This window comes from Malaclemys terrapin, chromosome 3, assembly GCF_027887155.1.
Source record: "Malaclemys terrapin pileata isolate rMalTer1 chromosome 3, rMalTer1.hap1, whole genome shotgun sequence".
NCBI classification, from domain to species: Eukaryota; Metazoa; Chordata; order Testudines; family Emydidae; genus Malaclemys; species Malaclemys terrapin.
Genome location: NC_071507.1, coordinates 146,954,064 through 146,975,342, shown reverse-complemented (window position 1 = coordinate 146,975,342; position 21,279 = coordinate 146,954,064). Strand labels below are relative to the sequence as shown.

At 39.3% G+C, this 21,279-nt stretch overlaps 1 protein-coding gene across 1 annotated transcript in view; it reads right to left on the bottom strand.

The window, feature by feature from the left end:
- ELOVL4 (ELOVL fatty acid elongase 4) overlaps window positions 1-21,279 on the bottom strand; it is a 59,809-nt gene that overhangs the window by 19,150 nt on the left and 19,380 nt on the right. The window contains exons 2-3 of the mRNA XM_054024284.1: window positions 17,290-17,477; window positions 12,781-12,861 (exon numbers count right to left, since the gene is read on the bottom strand). Of these exons, the coding sequence (XP_053880259.1) occupies window positions 12,781-12,861; window positions 17,290-17,477 (269 nt within the window). The remainder of the gene's footprint in view (window positions 1-12,780; window positions 12,862-17,289; window positions 17,478-21,279) is intronic.

Sequence of the window (21,279 nt, the reverse complement as noted above, 5' to 3'; positions counted from 1 at the left end):
CTAATTAAAGGACTGGTTACAGAGGACTTGCAGGAGTATCTTTTATGAGATCATAAATATACTGTATATACTGTGAAGGAGAGGTTTTTTTTGTTTGTTTTTTTAAACTCACATTTCCTTCTTATGGAGTTTTGTAAGAGTTTAGAATCTTGTAATCCAAAATTTATTTGTAATCTGCAGTTACTTACATGATTTTGTTTATTTTATATTAAAAATACCTATTCAAGTTCTAGGCACTTGTACACTTATTAGAAATGCCAAAAGAAGAGAAATACCTTTTATTAAAAGATAGCTGTCCTAGACCACTTCACACTATAGTCCTCCTAGCATCACAAATAGCACATTTCAAAATTGCAAACTATTTAATACCCCCACAACCAATAACCCCAAATTCCTCAACCCATAGCTCCCTGTAAACCCCAATAGACTAGAGGAGCCTGACTACGTGCCCAAAGAAAGAACAAAACCAGGCTCTGATGATCGAATGAGAATTGGAGGTTGGAATCCAGCAAAACAGATGCTTAATTTTAATTTATTTGAGGAATTTGTTCAGTTGATGAGAATTAAAGAGGAAATGCATAACTTTTGAAAAGACCATGCTGTAAATGCTGTAAAGAGCCTAAGGGAGTTTGAACTTTAATGGGATTTCCGTGGTTATGGCTCTCTCTCTCTCTCTGAAGCACCTTCGAAAATTTCAGGTCTTTATCTTTAAATTTAATTGCAAAGCAGGACACACTGCTGAATGTGGCAAAAAGTTGATTCTTCTTTCATCTCTTTTTGCCTCTGTATGAAAGATGTATAGTTTTTCAGTCTAAATTAAATTCACTTTATACTTACAAGACTTGACAGTCAAAGTTACAAAAAACAAACCTCCATTGTGTTGGGGAGAGGGGATAAATATTGTGCAGTTTCTCATATACTTGAATTTTCCAACAGTGCCAAACACTATAGCCCAACTCATAAGAGAATTGAATTGTACCATGCCTCCTAATTGCACTTTTTGTTGCTATCACTTTCAGAAAAAAGGTTAAAACATTATTTATTATTATTTGCCAACCCGTATATCTTATCCTGATCCAAAAACCCCTCTGTATTACTCAAAGACTATTCTTCATGAGAGAAAACTGCTCTCAGCTGAAGGCAATGTAAAGTTGTTGTACACTGTACGAGACTCAAGCAGCACAGATTCACAAAGACGTGATCAGCTCTTCCTTAAAATGTTCATAATGTTCACATTTGGTTTTGTACTTACTTTTCCCCTTCTACATGACCACGTATCCCCTTTATGACAGTGTACCCCATAAGGCTTTATGGGGAGGGGGTGCTTATAAATGTATGTATGACATAACTGGAATATGTTTTGTGCTGCCAGGGCCATGTAATATATCTCCGTAAAGGTTATGATCTACTATATCTATTGATCCTATTTGTACATATATATCATTTTCTACTTGAGGTTAAGAATATGGGCTGTATGCTTGCTTGGTTTCTAAGTAAGCTTTGGGAGGCATTTGGTCAGCTTCTTTAGGAAGGAATTCGCCAGGTTAAGTACCTGATCAGGAAACACTTGGAGAACAATGCATCTTGGAATGCTCCAATCCACATAAGAAGTCTTCCTGGAGACATGCAAGATACCATGTGGACAATGGCTTCGGCCTGTAAAGACTGAGTCATGCAGGGACGTGTGACTTGCCCAGGTGACTCCAGAACTCTATCTTGGAGCTGGACTTTGCATAGGAGGGAGGAGTGGGGTCTCCACCTACAAGAGAGAGTCTTTCTAAACCCGTGGGAGACCCCTCCATTTTGTCTTCAGCTGGTTAAAGAAGGAGCCTCTCCACCCCCGCAGGATACTTGAAGGAAACTGGAACAAAGGACAGTAACTACAGGGGTTGTGAGTGATTGCTGGACCCAGGCTAAAAGGAGATTAGCCTGTAAAAGGGAGCATTCTGGAACTGGTGAGATTATCTGTATTTAGTTTGATTAGACATAGATTTGCCCATTTTATTTTATTTTGCTTGGTGACTTACTTTGTTCTGTCTGTTACTACTTGGAACCACTTAAATCCTATTTTCTGTATCTAATAAAATCACTTTTTATTTAGTAATTTACTCAGAGTATGTATTAATACCTGGGGGAGCAAACAACTGTGCATATCTCTCTATCAGTGTTACAGAGGGTAAACAATTTATGAGTTTGCTCTGCATAAGCTTTATGCAGGGTAAAACGGATTTATCTGGGTTTAGACCCCATTGGGAGTTGGGCATCTGAGTGCTAAAGACGAGCAAACTTCCGTGAGCTGTTTTCAGGTAAACTTGCAGCTTTGGGGCAAGAGATTCAGACCCTGGGTCTGTGTTGGAGCAGACGGGAGTGTCTGTCTCAGCAAGACAGGGTGCCGGAGTCCTGAGCTGGCAAGGAAAACAGGAGCAGAGGTAGTCTTTGCACAACAGGTGGCAGCTCCCAAGGGGGTTTCTGTGATCCAACCCATCACACCCTGATCCTTCTGCTTCATATTTTCTTTTTACTATAAATCCTGCTACACCAAACATTTACATTAAATTATGCATATATTTAAATCTGTTCACCTTGTTTTCAAAACTAGTAACATTACTAATTGGAAAGGCAAAAGCAACAGAAAACAAAATGTTTCAGATTTAGCCAAGTTTAGGAATATATTTACAAGACAACAAGAGAAAATGTGAGCAGAAAATGCATATTGAAATAGAAGACACTGCCTGGACAGACATCAACAGGGAAACACTGCTCACGTGTAGCTTCCCTTCTTTGAAAAAGTTCCACTGTAAGGTGTTAGCTGAATGTTTCTCAAATCCGTAGCGTAACACAAAATAGAAAAGATTTTCAGATTTTCAGGAAAGGAAATGAGGTCATAGAAGTTCATATACATATCTTGGAGGAACGTACAGGATTTTGAAGAGGTCCCATAAGACTGCTGAAAATTTTCTCTCTGGGTAAAATTCTCAAATCCCAACACTGGTTCTCTGCGTATTCTAGATTAGTGGGATTTTCAAAAAAGTTAACTGTAAGAAGTAGGTTTTGTTAAAAGTTGGTAACAAGTCTTTTAAAGAGGATTAGGATGTGCTGAATCCAAATATGGTTGTTACCAAGCTGTATGTTGTGTATAAAGGAATCTAGAAAGAGAGCAAAGAAACAAAACAGAAATCGCTGAAATGTCTATTTCTTTTTTGTTCGAATTAACATCTTTCAGTTCAATCATAATGAGCTGTAGGATGTAAGAAAAGTAATCAAATATGCACAATCTTTTTATAAAGCTACTGAATTTCAGTTTCTTATTTGCAAGAGGTACTAGAAATATTTTAATATGTTATAGAACCATGAAAGAATTTTTACATGGCTCTTAACCTGAGCATTTGCACTTTGACACAAAAGTGTGCAACCTGATTCAATTATCAGAAATGTATCACGTACTCCAAAAACACCTGTTTTAAAAACAACTGAAAATATTTTCTTGACTAAACATTAAATAAACATTTTAATGCACACAAGTTAAGCACACATATTAATGTATTATTTCCATAAACTTTGGTATTCAGTGGCAGATTGAATCAACATCTTATTGGGTCACTTATGACATTTACTTATTTGATATTGTCCGTAAACACGAAGGGTCAGGTACATTGACACACCCTTGTTCCAGTTTTCTACGTTGGCATGCTTCTGTACAAGCAAGTTGTGTTGTCCTGTTCTTGCAACGTTGACTTCTGCACCCTTTGGTGAAGCCACAGAATATTGCCTCCAGGCAGTCGCTGGTACTGGTGGCAATGACCTGACCTGTGGCACCAGACCTCTATTCTCCTGTTTTCAACCCACTGTATTTGGAGGAGGAAGAATTAGATTTCGGTAGTGGAGCTGTCTAGTGCCAAACTAGTGCCTGGTAATGAGCTCTCTGTATGTGGAAGAAAAGAGCACCATTTGTTGGGGTATAGCTTCTGATAACTGCAAGCATGTGAACAAAATGGCACGTGTTTTATCAGTACTGTGGACTGCTGACAAGTCTTACCTCTGACAAATCAACTCTTTTGCACTTTTGACCTACAAGTGCATGTCACCCCGTCCAAGGTGTGTTAGAAGCTGACTGTATCGCTGAAACACTTTCCATGCAGTCATCTTATTGTGTCCAGCGATAGAAGAGGTAACATCATAACTAGTCAGGACATGAAATGGGAGCAGGGTTTCCAGAACAGTGGGTCCATTCTGTAGTTTCTCACAAATGGCATGAACAAGAAAATATTTTGGTTCCTTTGATGTGCCAGGTTTCATCCAAACTGCTTGCCTGCCATTTTGTTATAGTATGCCAGCAAAAGAGTAAGCACATCAGTGTCCCTGGCTGCAATCACCACATTGTTGGCATCAGCATCACTGTGGACATGGTGTAAAATCTTTCTTGTATCTCATTTTTCCTCATGAGCACCAGTCAATTGGTGTGAACTGTTGCTGTTGAGCCCTATGCTTCAGCCTTATCCTGAAAGCCACCAGCCAGAATGATTTGCGTCATTTGTGTCAGATCCTTGTGTCATTAGTTGCTCAGTTAAAAATATTTTCTGAAAAACACAGTGAAATTCATCCAGTTACTTGGAAGAGGCACATATATGCCTTCCACTACTCTTCGCATGGGTCTTGTACCTCTTGAGCATTTTTATTTTGTACCATCCTTAGCAGAGTCCTGGTAGTACCCGTCAAACACAACGTCTATACCGTGGAAGTCTTCTCCACTCTTAAGTACCGTTTTTACAAATGAGTCTGCAAAGTCTCCAATGTTTTGGCTCCGGATGGCTTTTCTATGGCTAACACAACCAGCCCGTTAGCCACTCAAGCACTCTCCTCTGGACTATACCAACCCTGCTTCCTGCAGGTTGACAATAGATATACCCCATCCCTCAAGTCCTTCAAAGTGTCCCCCTGTGGAATCCAGACCCTGATCAAATCCCACATCCTTGTTCCCAAAGAAACAGCGTACCCCAGTTCACCAGTTTTACCTCAGACCACTGCTCCTGTATCACACACAACACTGGAGTTCAATTATAGTAAAACAAAAGGAATTTTATTTAAGAAAGAACAGAGATTCAAACAGAAACAAGTGTGAGTGACGGAAACAAATGGTGACATACAAAACAACATCATAAAACGCAAAATAGGGCCTACACTTATTAACAGTTACCTTTCCTATCTAATACAATAGATTCTCACCACACAGTTGAGTCTTTTGCAGTGCTTGCAATCCCAAGGAGTTAGGACCCAATTTTTCATGAAACACACCCATGCATCCAGGTACCTCCTCAATGAATAGTTCCAGAATGCGTTTCTCCATCCTGTGATCTACTGAATTAGTCTTTTACTTTTATTCATAGATAGAGAGTCATATTTTCCTTGCAAGTGGTTTTGAGGGAAACCTTTGATAACTTTCCAATAACTTCTGTTGCTTGGGGCAAAGGTGGACAATTAAGCAATATACTGCATAATCAGATAGCCAGGGCTGGCACTGAGACATACTGTTCCCATGTGACTCAATTTTACTCCAAAGCCATAAGACCTAATTTTCAATATAATTGCATTATTCCTTAGCTATTACCCATACACACATCTCACAGTGTTTATGAGTATTGATAAGTTACAAGCTTTCATTAGAGACCTTACCTGACATGGATTAATACCATGAAAGTGGTGTATTTGGTGTAGTGAGTTTGTCAGATCTGAAACAGGAGTTGCTCGTAAAGAACAGTAAACCCCTTGTCAACTACCTCAGGGTAACCGTTAGTGGACAGTGGACATTAGCTGTCATTACATTGCCCAGTATTGCTTTTGTGCCTGTTCTTAGACTGCAATTTATCTGTGCCAATACCAAAGGGACAGGCATTAACTCATGTTTCAAATTTTATTGCAGATTCACAGTCCTGCTGGCTTCACAGGCTGTGTTTAGTTACTGAAGAATATTTCTGTCTGCCTTCATGGTTAAAGCCTTTCCTTTGACTTCTTTTCTCACCCCATATAGCGCAGAAAAAAGTTGGAGCATTATTTTTTGTCAGTGACTCATGAATGTGTACATGTTCAGGCATCCCCTCTTATGTTATAAACTTTCTCCACAAAGCTGTCCAAATGCACTTGTCTTAGGATCTTTGCATTCAACAGTGTGCTTTGCATGGCTTCAGTAGCCAGATTTCTTGTTGAAATATTTTGCAATGATGTGGGTGGTTCCTCCCCAGAGAAAACTTTGAGCCTTTGAAGTATTAGTAAGAGTGCATCCTCATCTTCATTGTCACATTGCTTTCTTGCCTTTCTTGACTCATTGCGAATAAGCTAGTCATCCAAGCCAACGTAGAACTTGGCTTTGGTGTCTGCTGCAATATGGGCTCTCAGCTTGTAAGACAAGGCTCATCTGCTGGGAGCTGACCAAATCTTAGTGATGCCTATAATTCCACCTCCTTTCTTTCTTATGCCATTAAGCCACTTATGGGTCTGATCAAGGTCCATTTGGTTGAACTTCTGACATGATTTCTTGACAATAAAGTTCCCTTGCTGGAACTCCTTGAGCACTTCAGGTGGTAGTGGATGTATTTCTACAGTGCAGATTGTACCGCACATAGTTTGTGTGGTCATCTCTCATAAAGAATGACATTACACATTTGAAGGTGAAGAGATGCAGCTCCCAATCTCCTTCTCTCTGGGCATGGTTGAGCATGAGCAGTAAGGCCACCATTTCCATGTATCACCACCAAAACCTGAAGTTCCTACTACCTTCACCTCAACTGGTCACCAATGTGAAGGTGGGATTTCAAAATGTTTGTGAATTACAAAGATGAAGTGACATGAACTCACCATAAGAATGTGACTGATTGGCTTTGACAATATCCTCTTTAAGCTCTCGATCATGTGCTCCTATAAAGTCCAAGAGTTGTGGAAGAAGTAGGCAACACAATGCTTGAAACATTGCTTGTAGTCCTGCGTCACCCTGCCATGTGATTTGACATCACAGCTTGTTCTGATGATTTGGTCCAAGAACTCCACTTTCAATACAGTCATCTGATAGCCCTCAAGCCTGTATGTGCTGGCCTATAAGTCTTTGAAAGTTCATTGAGATATGGAGGCCACCTAATCATGGAATAAGCCATTCTCTGTACCCTGGTGTGCCCTTTTTAGTTTCATCAGTTTACAGTACAGAGTTTCATCAACGTTTAGACCCACATACTGCTGGCCAAGCACTGACACACGTTTGCATCTCTGTACAACAGCACTGAGGATGTCTAGCTCTTGGGCAGGCACGTGAATGATTGGCCAGTATCCAGTGCTAGTTGTCATGTGCAACTGGCTAAAACCCACATCTTGGGGTCTCATTTTGATGTTTAACAATAAAAGCCAAATCAGAAGCTCTTGCCTGCACCGCAGCTTTGCAATTTTCTTCAGATTCAGAGTATCATTCTTTGCAAACATGGTCCATGTATACTGGTTTAGCTTTACCATTTCTTACATTGTCTGATAGGATTGGGTCAATTGCAACAGCAACATTAAAGTATGCTGTTATTTGATGGCTTTAAATGATTCAACATCAGATATGGGGCAAGTCCTCTTTGCCAAGCAGTAACTTGGGTTGCACAGATTTTGTTTTTGACATCCAGAAAACATAATTTGTGTCAGTACTGGTGGCTGCATAGAGGAAAAAATATTCTGAGAACAAGCTGGAAGGAATAACATCATCATTCTCAGCTTCCATACTTTGTAGGGTTTTCTCTGCTAGGGCTGTGCCCACTCTTGCAGCGGCTAGTCTTATGGAAAAGCTGAACAAGTTGTTTTGACCTTGTTGCCTGATGGAGGGTTCACCCAAGACCAATATGCTTTAGTGTCCATTTCCTGCCAATACTCACACCACATACAAAATATTGAGCTACACTAAGCTCCTTGCATTTCACTGATTCTTGTTTCTCAGAGTTCTCTTTATTACCATCGTCTTCATACAGCACTGGAGGAACATGTGCAGACATCATCCTCACTGACCCTGAAACCCTTGTGGCCAGGGTGTGACAAAGTATCTCCTAGAATTTCAACTGCAACATGTACCCAGTGACAGAAATATATCTCCTGGGGGGGATAGTAAATGGGGACAGCTTTCTTATCATCTTGGCAAGAATCATTAGTGAGTTGGATATGTATTTATACTGGGTTGGAATTAAGAGTGTTTGTCTCTCAGCAGGAGACCAATCAGACAATGAAAGAAACTGAAATAAGTCTCCAATATGAGCTTGGAGTTTGTCCTTAAATGATGATCTATGACTTATGTAGGCGTGTGGAATTTCAGTGCCAGTTTCCTTTACAAGATTGCAGTAATGACGCTATACCTCAGATGGCTGCATGCTGAAGCTCACTTTCAAGCCAACGCATTGCTGTATCAGTAATTTTGGTGCCCTCATTCTGCTTCATCATCAACTTCATAAACGGGATGTAACAAGTTAGATTCAGCAGCTATGAGGTCATTCACTCCAGCTAAATGAACACTCATTTTGTGGTCAAATACACCTGCCCTCATTATCTGTTCACTCATCTTGAATGTAGTTACAGAGATGAGTATTTGTTTATGGTGCACGCCTTGTCAAAACATGCAACATCTCCAGTTCATAGGTTTCACAAAACTGGACTGTCTTGTATTACGGACACTGATCGTTTTTATTGGGAAAACTACAGCTTGCCACATGTGATAAATCAGTTGCAGATACTCTTGTGTTCTGTAACCTCTGGATTTTGCCTTTGTCAGTGTATTGGGCATAGCAATTTCTGTGCCACACAACTGATACTGCCTGTTCTGAATGAACGATGGACTCAGTTCTGTCAATGGCCTCACCGTATATGACACTGTGTAGTTTCTTTCTAATGGCTGTTGCCTCCCTTATTCTATGCAATCCTTGTTCACTGACTTCATGCCCATCTTCTCTGTGTTATTTGTCAAGAATCAAGTAGAGACTGAAGGAAACTAGGGTTGATCTGTTGAGACTTACTACCAGTTTCATTACTACCAGTTTATCTTCAGCTGTAACCAATGTGAGTGTCATAAACCACCACCTCAGCTAACTACTGTTGCTTTGTTTGTAAAAAAAATACAATTGCCAGAACTTCTATCTTAATTCTGGTCAAACTACAAAGCATTACATACTATACAACAAATACTAAGCTTGCAAGAAATTGAGAAAATGATTTCACTTTTTATGGGAAAATAACTTCTGTGTATGATTAACTTATTTCTAATATTATGATATACAGATGACTCAGAGCTATAAAAAGTTGAATATTAGGGTGCAATAGGTGTTAAAACCATGATTTGTGTCTTCTCCTTTCTCTTCTTAATAGACTGAGAAGTACAGTTTGATTTCAATGATAAGATCATGCACAAACCATTGGTATATCAAACATTTCTGGTGAATTATGATGGCCATATATATCTGCAGGTTTGAGGGTCTAAACATCAAAATTCAACTTGGTAGCAGCCATTTGCAAAATCAACAGACTCGAATGTTGTTAGAAAAAATGGTTAACTTTTCATCTCTTCTAGAGGATTGATTCTGAGATTTCTGTCTAGTCTACTAAGCTGCCTGATAGGCTGGAGTGGTAGCTGTTGAACCTCTGCACCACCTAGAGGGTTGAAGTTGCTGGTTACTAGTACAAGCTCCACAACTGCACTTAGGGTTTGATCCTGCTGCCATTCCAATCAATGGAAGAACCCCCATTGATTTGAATAGTGCAGGATCAAGCCATTCATTTTCCTATACGCCTGACAATTTTATCCACTGGTTATTCTATTACCATTGAGAATATATATTCCAATACAGACACTCTTCTTCAGAGAGATCTTTGGGCTATTAAATTAGCGGTCTTGATTCAAATCTAAAATTAGTTGTTTTTTTTTAAATCTAGATCTATTAGAACATATACCACCAATTTAAAGTATGATAAAAAGTTTGCAGATGGTAAATTTTCAAGTGAAAGAGTAACCAGAACTGATTTGGATACCCCTTTGGTTATTTTTACTAATTTAATTAAAGAAAATTGAGTATCAGGAAATATTTTGTTTTAAATTAAAGATTTCTGTCTGGTCAAAGAAAGGATTCATGAGATTAAGTCCTTAATACAGAAATAGGACCTATTGAAACTCTGTCTGGAAATTAAATTTGAGTTCCTATTTAGGTAACAACACTTGGAATGTCTTGTATTACAGGAGGAGGAAATGAACCTATGAAATTGTGTAGATTTAATTGTGTTATGTCTTTATAGGACACAAAGTTTTAAAAAAATGTAAATAGCATATCATTAAGTTGTCAAATTTGGAATGATCAGATATTTTATTATGAAAATCAACTTTTGATATTGGACAAAGTCTATAAAATATTGGTTTGGTATTACCAACTAATTACTGCTATTTTAGTAAAATAATAGGTATTATTCAATTTGTATTTTCTCCACCATATTCCAGCTAGATCAACTGGAAACCTAGGCATTTTGGTTTAGAATCTGTGAATTCATTTAAGCTTCTTTTCTGAACGTTTATCAAGAACTTATCATGAAGTTTGAAAAAGTTAAGGTTCCGTTAGCAATGTTATCTTGCTCACACTGGGCATAAGTAATGTCTGTAGCAAATGCCATTTTCTTTTTATTAACTGTATTGTGTTCTTTTATGTATTATGGCAGGTGACCTCTCTTTCTCAGAGGGGTTTCAGAAGGCCCAAAATGCAACAAAATTATTTTGATTACATTGTGCAGGAGGTGAGCCATTGAGAGGTCATGCAAAAGTAGTAGGACATCCAGTCCTTCACAGAACTGAGCTCTGCAGCAGTGCTCTGCATGAAGGCAAAGAACATGGTAATGATGAAGGTGAAGCTGAAGGATTTCTGACAACATGGCCTATAAATCCTGTACATAGAGTCACTATTCCTGCTCACGCTTTGCAATATTGGCCATGAAACTGATATAAGGTGGTGGTGATGATGACAATTGTGATTCTTTTCTTCATTTCCATGTTGTTATGGATGTTTAAACAGGCTGTGGACTTTTTGAGTTTCACCCATAGCTAGACAACTGTTCAGGGCAGGGATCTGGTTCTTGGTTAGCATATTCTATTAATTAAACATTATATACATTTACAGCACTATATAAACAATATTTTGGATTAGACTGTTAAAATTAAGTTTTCATGTACAGTGGCCAAAACCTTCAGAAACACTTAAGTCCCACTGAATCATTTAAGTGCTTTTGAAAATATGGGATGTTCAGTGTGTCACCTTAAAATCATGGAAGGATATTTTTTATACTGGAGGCTAAAACCAAACCCCTCTAAGACCATTAAATTAAATTAATGGAGATATCCTATCTCCTAGAACTGGAAGGGACCTTGAAAGGTTATTGAGTCCAGCCCCCTGCCTTCACTAGCAGGACCAAGTACTGTTTTTGCCCTGCCCCCTCAAGGATTGAACTCACAACCCTGGGTTTAGCTCAAACCACTGAGCTATCCCTCCCCCCTTGTGTCAGCATTTTTCTAAACAATCAAAAGGTAAGATGGAACTCCATGCAGATTTCTGTGGCCAGCAGATAGGACACATTCCCACACCCCTGAAATATCTTGGTGTGACATTAGACTGAAGCTTCACATGCCAACAATATCTGAAAAATATTCATGACAAAATAAAAATGTGTGTAAACCTCATCCAGAAACTAGCAGGAATGACCTGGAGAGCTGATGCAAAAACTCTATGCTTCTCTTCACCAGTCCTTGTCTACTCTACACAGAATACTGCTAACCAATCTGGATACACCACTCCTACACATCACTTGTCCATTCTCAATTTAACATCATCGTGTAGATTATTACAGGCACAGTGAAGTCAATGACACAACCATGGCTTCCTGTAGTAGTGCATATCTAACCACCTCAAAGTCATTGAAACATGAGAATTATTCAGGAGTACAATTTTATTTAAAGAAACAAGAATCTTCCAATACATGAAGACCTAAATAATATACCAACATTCCAACTCTAAGCCAGAAAATCTTTTTGTGGGTTACAGCTCAAGAGCTCAAAGATTTGGGTTTTCCTCCAAAGACTACAGGTAGGCAAGGGGGAAAGATGTTAACAAATAACACCTCAGCAAGGACTCAACCAAAGAACCCTGTGGCTTTTCACTCCCACAGAAAATATGATTCACTCTGAATCACATCCACACATCAGATGGCAGATGCACCGACTTTCTCCATAAATGGGCACTGAGACACAAGCCTATCTGTGACTGTGGAAATAGACTTCAAACTATGGAACTCCTTGTCAATCAATGTCCCAATCATATCCCAGCGGTATCTCTAAAGTCCACTCTGGCACCTGAAACAATCAATTGGATTATGTGCACATCTAACACTGCTATTTTTAAGCCATACAAAAGTAGAAGTATGTGAGCAAATCCACAGTGGTAAGAGAATTTTAATATTTGCATTTCCTGACTTTATTTAGAACGTATATCTTGAAAACTGCATATTCATATAAATTTATGCAATATATGTTGTTATATGGTATTAGTCTGTCTTTCAGAAGTGAGCAAAAGATTACATGAAGCTACCCATGATAGGAGACAGAGGATTGCAGAAGAGCATGGGGTGGGAAGAAGGAAGATTGATCAATACCTTTTGATTCTAAACATATGGTTTTCAGACTTGCTGAATTAAAGCTTAAAATAACACCCTTGTCTGTGCAGAATAACAGTACATAAAAAGGGTACTCACCCTGACTTCATAAATATTATCTGAATAATCCACAGTCTGGCAGACATAGCTGTATCCTCGAGCTCTGGATGCCAAAAATAGCTGAAAATATTAAAATTATATATGAGGGGAAAGAGTCCATACAAAGATAATTATTTATTAGTGATTTTAGTGGTGGTATAAATTTACTCCAAAAGCAGTATTTTAAATCATATTTATTTACAATACAAAGATGCTATTTTAAAAAGTGGTCAATATTTAGTTTTAACAATGTACTTTTTCATATCTCGTGGTGTCAAAACAAGTGGTCCCCTAAATTAAACATAAAATACTCAGAAAAAAATAAATAAACTGAATAGTCTGCAAGATATTTAGAGAACAGAATAAATTACGACCACGTCCACTGTGACCTATAGCCATTCATACATGGATCCTGCCAGCAGAGGGAGCATGTTTCTGAGACTCAGAATCCCTTAATGAAACCTGCAAGAAGAGTAACTTTATGATGGGATATAGGGAGAGAAAATGATCTCTCAGATAGCTGGGCCCTAGATCATTCAGGGCTATAATACTGTAACCAACACTTGGAACTGTACACAGAGGCAAATACAAAACCAGGAAAAAGCAGCAGTATAATGTGTTCATATACACCCCACTTTGAGGCTAACTGCTGCATTCTGTACCAGCGGAAGCTTCCAAGTGCTCTGGAAGGGTCATCCCAAATAAAGCACTTTGCAATAATTTAGCCTGCAGGAGATAAAGGTTTCAATCACTGTGATGAGTTCTCATCAGAAGGGGGGGGCCACAGCCTCTTGGTCAACTTTACAAGGTGTGTCATGCTGCCTCCCTCCCCCGCCATGTCTCCAAATCCAAAGACAGCAATGAATCAGGTCCGACTTCTAGGCTGTCAGCCATAATGGCAAAAAGTGGTTATATAGATGACCTCCAGAAGAGAATGCAGCCCCTATTCCAGCCTCTACAGAGCAGTCACATCTATCTTATTCAGATCAATCTTCAATGAATTTACTGCTCGGTGTCCCCATCTCTGTCAGAAACTGGAAGAGGAGAAAAAGAACAGAGTAGCTAACAAAGAGATGATGTAAAGTTGCATGTCATTCAGATACTGATAAATCTGCAGCCCAAGGCATCCAGCTTCACTAGTTGCAGTATATACATGCTGAAAGGGAGAGATGACAAAAACGACCCTTCACAAAAGAGTTAATAGGGAGAGAGAACAATGAAATCAGCACAGTCCACTGAGTCCTCTTACAACTCATTGTAAGGCCAGCCCACTTACTGGTCTGATCCCACCTATGAATTCACATATTGTCAAAATAGGGGTAAGTGGGTAAAAATCTATAGCTTGTGTTATACAGGTCAGACAAGATGATCTAAATAGTCCTTTCTGGCCTTAAAAATCTATAAGTGTCATAGTCAAAAGGTATCTAAGGCTGTTGATGGATTTAGCCATCAGGAAGGATACCTGGACAGCATTTTGAAGTTTAAATGGTACCTAATGTCTATTGAGTTTACTGGGTAATTTGATTTGTTTCAACTCTATTGGGCATTTCAGGCCAAATTCTGTCATCTGCTATGAAATGCTTGCCTGTGAACTTTGTGATAATTCACAACAGTGGGAATCTTGCATCATGTTACTAATGTAAGTTAAAATGTCCTTGAATCAGTAAATCACTAAAACATTGTGCTGTCTGAAATCTAAGCTGCATAGCTATAAACCATGCATCTCTGAAAACTTAAGGTGCAAATGTTTATTTCAAATGCTCTTCTCTGATCTGTCTCTAAGATCAATAAAACACGCATTTTGATATTACAAGCGTTTCATTTAGTCCTGCTTAGTACATACTGAATACTTGGGATAATGATCTTAAACTAGAGTAACAAAGTTAAAAGCTTACTACACACAGTATCCCAATTTATTTCTTGCAAAATAAAAGAACTCAGAGTATCAACAGTTAATATATATTAGAATTTGATATGTTAAGAATACATAAATCTGATTCATTTCCTACGTGAATCCAGTCTTTCTGGGGCTATTTGAAATTCTCAGTAGTAGACAAATCTTGAGTAGTCACCTGAGTATACCTATTGCTGTGCAACTGCATCTGCCATGCTAGGAGTGACCTGGATTTAAAACTAATGGACCAATATGAACTAGTATGAGATCCCCAGAAACTTATTTGAGCAGAATGTCACTCTGCTTACCCATGTCAGGCAATAAGAAAACAAAATGTCAAGGCTCAGACACAAATTTGTAACAAAAAAGTGTTGCAAACATGGAGAAATATAGTTCATTTTTTAATCTTCCAAGGCTATCAGACTCTTCACTATACCAACAATTAAAACCTGGGTTAAACGGCTACATTTTACTTCATCCTCCGGTGTTACTTTATCGCCCTCTGAGCTTGTACCAGTTACTAGTGATAGCTTAACATTAGATAAACACATCAGAGATGTTTCAATGATAGCTGTAGGTAGTGGAACCATTTTTTTTTTGAAGCTGAACTTGATACACTCTGATAACTTTAAAGAGTCTACCACAGGCGCAGAGTAACACATTGAGAGTATCCTGAAATTGGTCTCACTATTCATTAAAAGAATGGAGAAGAGTCTTGAGGATTTTGATTTGCAGCTTCTGCACCAGTGCTCTTCAATGCAAAGTTCACAAGATAAGCAGTGCTTGTGATCATGAATAAACTGACATTAAGTTTTTAATTAGCACTAACATTTCTAAACTTAGTGTTGAAGATGGCCATCTACCTGAAAAAGTGATGTAATGTGACATCAACTACAGAATATATTATTTTTAGATCAACCATCTCTCTTTCCCCCTCTCCAGCATACACTATCTGTATTACAAGTCTTCAGAGAGGACCTTGGAGTTGACTTCACCTTTCCCACCTTTAGTTGAAGAAATCAAATGTAGTGCTGACACGGCACTGTTTACTCTTTGCAATTAGATGAGACACACACTGAGTCAAATTCTGCTATAACATATATTCTTTGTAATCCTATTGTCTTTAGTGGGTGGTGTAAATAGGAGAGGAATGTGGTCCAGTATGTTCTGAATAATTTAATAGGGAGAGGACTTTCACTGAGGAGTCATGGTTAAAATTCATTCTACTGAAATATGTCTTGACACAAGCAGCTTCCACATAGCCCAACAATGCTGTAAAAGAAGCCCTAGGTCTATATGAAAAAATAATCATCGGGAACAATACCACTTCAATGGTGAACACATAAAAATAGATTTTTAAGAGCCCAGTTCCTAAACGCGGTTAGTTTCAACTGCACAGTTCACTTGTTTAATTCCAGGCTCCTGGCAACAGATCTTGTGCTAGCAAAATCTAAATTCTTCCATCAACGAGTTAATCTGAAGAAAGATTTTCAGCAAATGAATGAAGATAGTCACAAATTTTAAATCAGCAAAAGGTTTGCTGAACTGATATGAATTGCACTAAAAAGCAGTAAGGAATGTTCTAGTAATCAGAGCATTCAGGTGAACATTTCTCACCTTATAAAGTTGTATGCAAGATAATTCAAGCTTAGGTCACTGAACATGATCCCATTAAGGCCTTGCTCACACAAGGAAATTCACTATCATAACTGTAGTGGAATAAAATATCCTGATATAGCTATTTCTTAATAACTCCCCTTAGGAATACTCTATTCTGGAATAAAGTGTCCACATGGGAGCTATTCCAGAATAGCTATTGAGGGGTAACATACTCTGTTTTAGCCATGCTGGTCAATTTACCCAGGTAGACAAGGCCTAAGAAAGGTGAAGTGTAGCAGGCAGCAAGACCAAGTAACTTGGCTATCATAAATCCATGTTTGTGAAATCTCATGTTTTTCAATAGACAACTCCATGAACTGAGTAGGAATACTATTGTAAGATTTTGCCTCGCTGCCCTTAACTAAAAGAAAATATGATTTATCTCTTTTGTTCTCATTCTAAAGATCAAGAAAAGTTTGAATTTCCATTACCTCACTAATATTTTGCAGACATACACTGAAAATACAATCCAATATAATGTAGCTATCCTTCAGTTTCTAACATAATAGCTTGTCTGAGACCTTGCAGGAAAAAAATAAAGACAGGGTGCCAAATTCTGATTTTAGTTATACTGGTACAAGTCTAGAATAACTCCACTGACTTCCGTTGATATGCTCCAGAACTGGGTAATTGTGAGAAGAATCTGATGCAGGGGCAGACATACCTTCCACTCAAAAAGGATTTTTACCGTCAGCGTTAAACAAAGTATTAATAAGTCAAGCTATTCTACATGACTCCTACATATATGTTTTTACAGAATGCTGATTCACAAACTCAATATATACCATTTTCAACAACACCATTACCAAGAGAGCTCTAAAAATCCAATCAATGTATTCAGCTTCCAAAACAGGCAGTAAATTTATCCAGAGAATATAAAAATTATACAATTTATCTAACACTGTCAAAGTTGTGAATTCTAACACAATTCAAAAGTTTAAAAATACAATACCAACCTCTTTGAAAATATAGAAGTTAAGTAGAACCATTCCAAAGTTGTAGCTAACCAGCAAGAAGCGCAATTGGAAGGGTTCTCTTCTCCTCATCCACTTGGGACCCAGCCAGACAGTGAGGAGGTAAAGAGTGCTTATAGTCAGTGTTGGAAATGGAGATTGCATCAAGAACCAGTCATCAACACGTTTGTCTGAGGGAAATAAAACATAACAAATTAACTGAAATAACAAACTACATGTTTTTTCATTAAGTTTACATAAAATATATTCACTGTAATTTTAGGAATCACATTTCTTAAAGTTAAGAACATAAGAACAGACATATTGGATCAGACCAAAGGTCCATCTAGCCCAGTACTGTCTTCCGACAATGGCCAATGTCAGGTGCCCAAGAGGGAATGAACAGAACAGGAAATCATCAAGTGATCCATCCCATCACCCATTCCCAGCTTCTGGCAAACAGAGGCTAGGGACACCATCCCTGCCCATACTGGCTAATAGCCATTGATGGACCTATTCTTCATGAACTTATCTAGTTCTTTCTTGAACCCTGTTATAGTCTTGGCCTTCACAACATCCTCTGGCAAGGAGTTCCACAGGTTGACTGTGCGTTGTATGAAAAAATACTTCCTTTTGTTTGTTTTAAACCTGCTGTCTATTAGTTTTATTTGGTGACCCCCTAGTTCCCGTGTTATGAGTAAGTAACAATTCCTTATTTCCTTTCTCCATACAAGTCATGATTTTATAGACCTCTATCATATCTACCCCCCCCCCAAGCTGAAAAGTCCCAGTCTTATTAATCTTTCCTCATATGGAAGCTGTTCCATACCTTTTTTGTTGCCCTTTTCTGAATCTTTTCCAATTCCAGTATATCTTTTTTGAGATGGGGTGACCAAATCTGCACGTAGTATTCAAGATGTTGGCATGCCATGGATTTATATAGAGGCAATATATTTTCTGTCTTATTATCGATCCCTTTCTTAATGACTCCCAACATTCTGTTAGCTTTTTTGAGTGCCACTGCACATTGAGTGGATGTTTTCAGGGAACTATCCACAATGACTCCAAGAGCTCTTTCTTGAGTGGTAACAGCCAATTTAGACCCCGTCATTTTGTATGTATAACTGAGATTATGTTTTCCAATGTGCATTACTTTGCATTTATCAACATTGAATTTCATCTGCCATTTTCTTGCCCAGTCACCCAGTTTTGTGAGATCCTTTTGTAGCTCTTCGCAGTGTGCCTGGGACTTAACTATCTTGAGTAGTTTTGTATCATCTGCAAATTTTCCCACCTCGCTATTTACCTTATTTCCAGATCATTTATGAATCTGCTAAATAGGACTGGTCCCAGTACAGACCCCTGGGTAAACCCCTATTTACCCCTTTCCATTCTGAAATCTGACCATTTATTCCTACCCTTTGTTTCCTATCTTTTAACCAATTACCGATCCATGAGAGTACCTTCCCTCTTATCCCATGACAGCTTACTTCGCTTAAGAGCCTTTGGTGAGGGACCTTGTCAAAGGCTTTCTGAAAATTTAAGTATACTATATCCACTGGATTTCCCCTTGTCCATATGCTTGTTGACCCCCTCAAAGAATTCTAGTAGATTGCTGAGGCATGATTTCCCTTTACAAAAACCATGTTGACTCTTCCCCAACAAATTATATTAATCTATGTGTCTGATGATTTTGTTCTTTACTATACTTTCAACCAGTTTGCCCAGTACTGAAGTCAGGCTTATTGGCCTGTAATTGCTGGGATCACCTCTGGAGCCCTTTTTAAAAATTGGAGTCACATTAGCTATCGTCCAGTCATCTGGTATAGAAGCTGATTTAAAGGACAGATCTCAGATCTAGAGGTAATGATAAGAGTATTGGAAAACTACTAAATAAAACAGTTTAAAGGGTTGGCTTAGTGAGAGTACCTACTGCCATGTGGGAGACCAAGGTTTTATTTACAGACTCAGTGAGTCACTCAAGAGCACCACTCCAGAGATCTGAAGTTATATTTAAAGGCCCAGAATTTGCTATATTAAGTCCTGGTTCGGTGTCAAAAAAGCATTGCTAGTCTGAGGACCTCGTGACATCTTTGAGATACAATAATTAAAGCATGGCTCCACTTTGAAAAATAACCCTGTAAAAAACGGCACCCATTTAAGCAGCAGATCTGCTTTTTATCTGTACTCAGAATTGTATCTAGTTACTTTACATACAAAGAGTAACTTTTTCATTACCATCAGCACAGCTGTAGGAGAGTGAACAGGATTATTTTCTGGCTCATGAACTATCAGTGGTATTGTTAACTAAATTTCAATTACAGGGCCACTTGTGGAATATCGTTGTCTTAAAATTTTGCCTTTGGTTACACTTGTGCAACCTCACTGAAAGAAATACAGTTGTACATATGTAACTAAGGGTAAAATTTGGCATGAAGAATCTTTATTACTGGTCATGTTACATAACCCTGAACTAATACATGATCCCAGTTTAAGTTGCAGGGCTGACAGAAAACCCATCTTTTTATTTGTAAATTGTGCAATTCTGATACAGAATCGATGAAAAAAATATAAAGCACAACATTTCCATTTGTACAAATTAGAACCATATTTTAGGGTCAGATATCTCAAAACCATCTGGACTGTTAACAAGTTCTGTATAGCAAAATTTGCAGGACTGTAGCCTGCAGAAAGGCCAAATCACACGGTGCTGGCGCTTCCTCCCTGCTTCCAGCCACTTTTACAAGTGTCCAAGCTCTTCTTTGCAATGAAGAGCTTCGAGGCTAGATAGAAGGATTAAGGAAGAGAAACCAGGCTAACTACATCCACTAGCGGGCTGTTGCTATTGAATAGAAAGAGAAAAGGGAACAGGAGACAGCCTCAAAAACTGGAGTCACTAGCACAGGGGTGGGCAAACTTTTTGGCCACATCGGGGTTCCAAAACTGTATGGAGGGCCGGGTAGGGAAGGCTGTGCCTCCCCAAACAGCCTGTCCCGCTCCCCCTCTCCACCCCCTCCCACTTCCCATCCCCTGACTGCCCCCCTCAGAACCCCCCCACCATTCAACCCCCCACCCGCTCCTTGTGCCCTGATTGCTTCCTCCCGGGACCCCCTATCCAACCCCTCCTATTCTCGGTCCCCTGACTGCCCCGCCCCCTATCCACACCCCTGCCCCCTGACAGCCCCCCCCCCGGACTCCCACGCCTATCCAACCCCTCGTTCCCCGTCCCCTGACAGCCCCCCCAGAACCTTGGCCCCATCCAACCGCCCCCTGCTCCCTAGACTGCCCCCCAGGACCTCCTGCCCTTATCTAACCCCCCCGCTCCCCACCCCCTTACCATGCCACTCAGAGCAGCATGTCTGGCAGCCCTGCCCCCACACTGCCCGGCAGGAGCTCGCAGCCCCGCAGCCCAGCGCGCTGGTGGCATGTTTGGTTTGTAGCTTCTTTTTTTTTTTGATCGGCTCCCAGCAACCAGGGGTAGGGGGGACAATCAGGGGCAAGGGTGCTGGGGGGGGGGGAAGAGAGTCAGGGGTGCACAGTGGGCCCACCACAGTCCCCAGACTGAACGCCGGGGGGAAATCTAGTCACATGGAGTGTTGGGGTTCTTAGGGATAAGCTTGTTTTGGCCTTGTTTTGAAATGTGATTAGTTTGATTTTGGGTTTATTGTGAAAGTTGGAGTGTTTATTTACCACAAGAAAGTTGGCAACTGTGCCAGAGAGATATAGTGGAACAGACCAGGTGAGAATGGGAGAAAACATGAAGGGCAAGAGGTGACTGTAATTAACATAGTTCTTGGGACAGTATCTCTCTTAAAATATGATCCAACCTGTGACCATGACTGAGAACCGTGACTTTACAGTACTCAAAGTCTGGGATACTCAGCACTGCAGCATTTGTTTGCAGCCCTAGCAAGATGCTAAATATTTCCCCAGAAATCAAGTTGTGATGATTTACCATTTTACCATCCCACCCACACTTCTATTACCATTCAA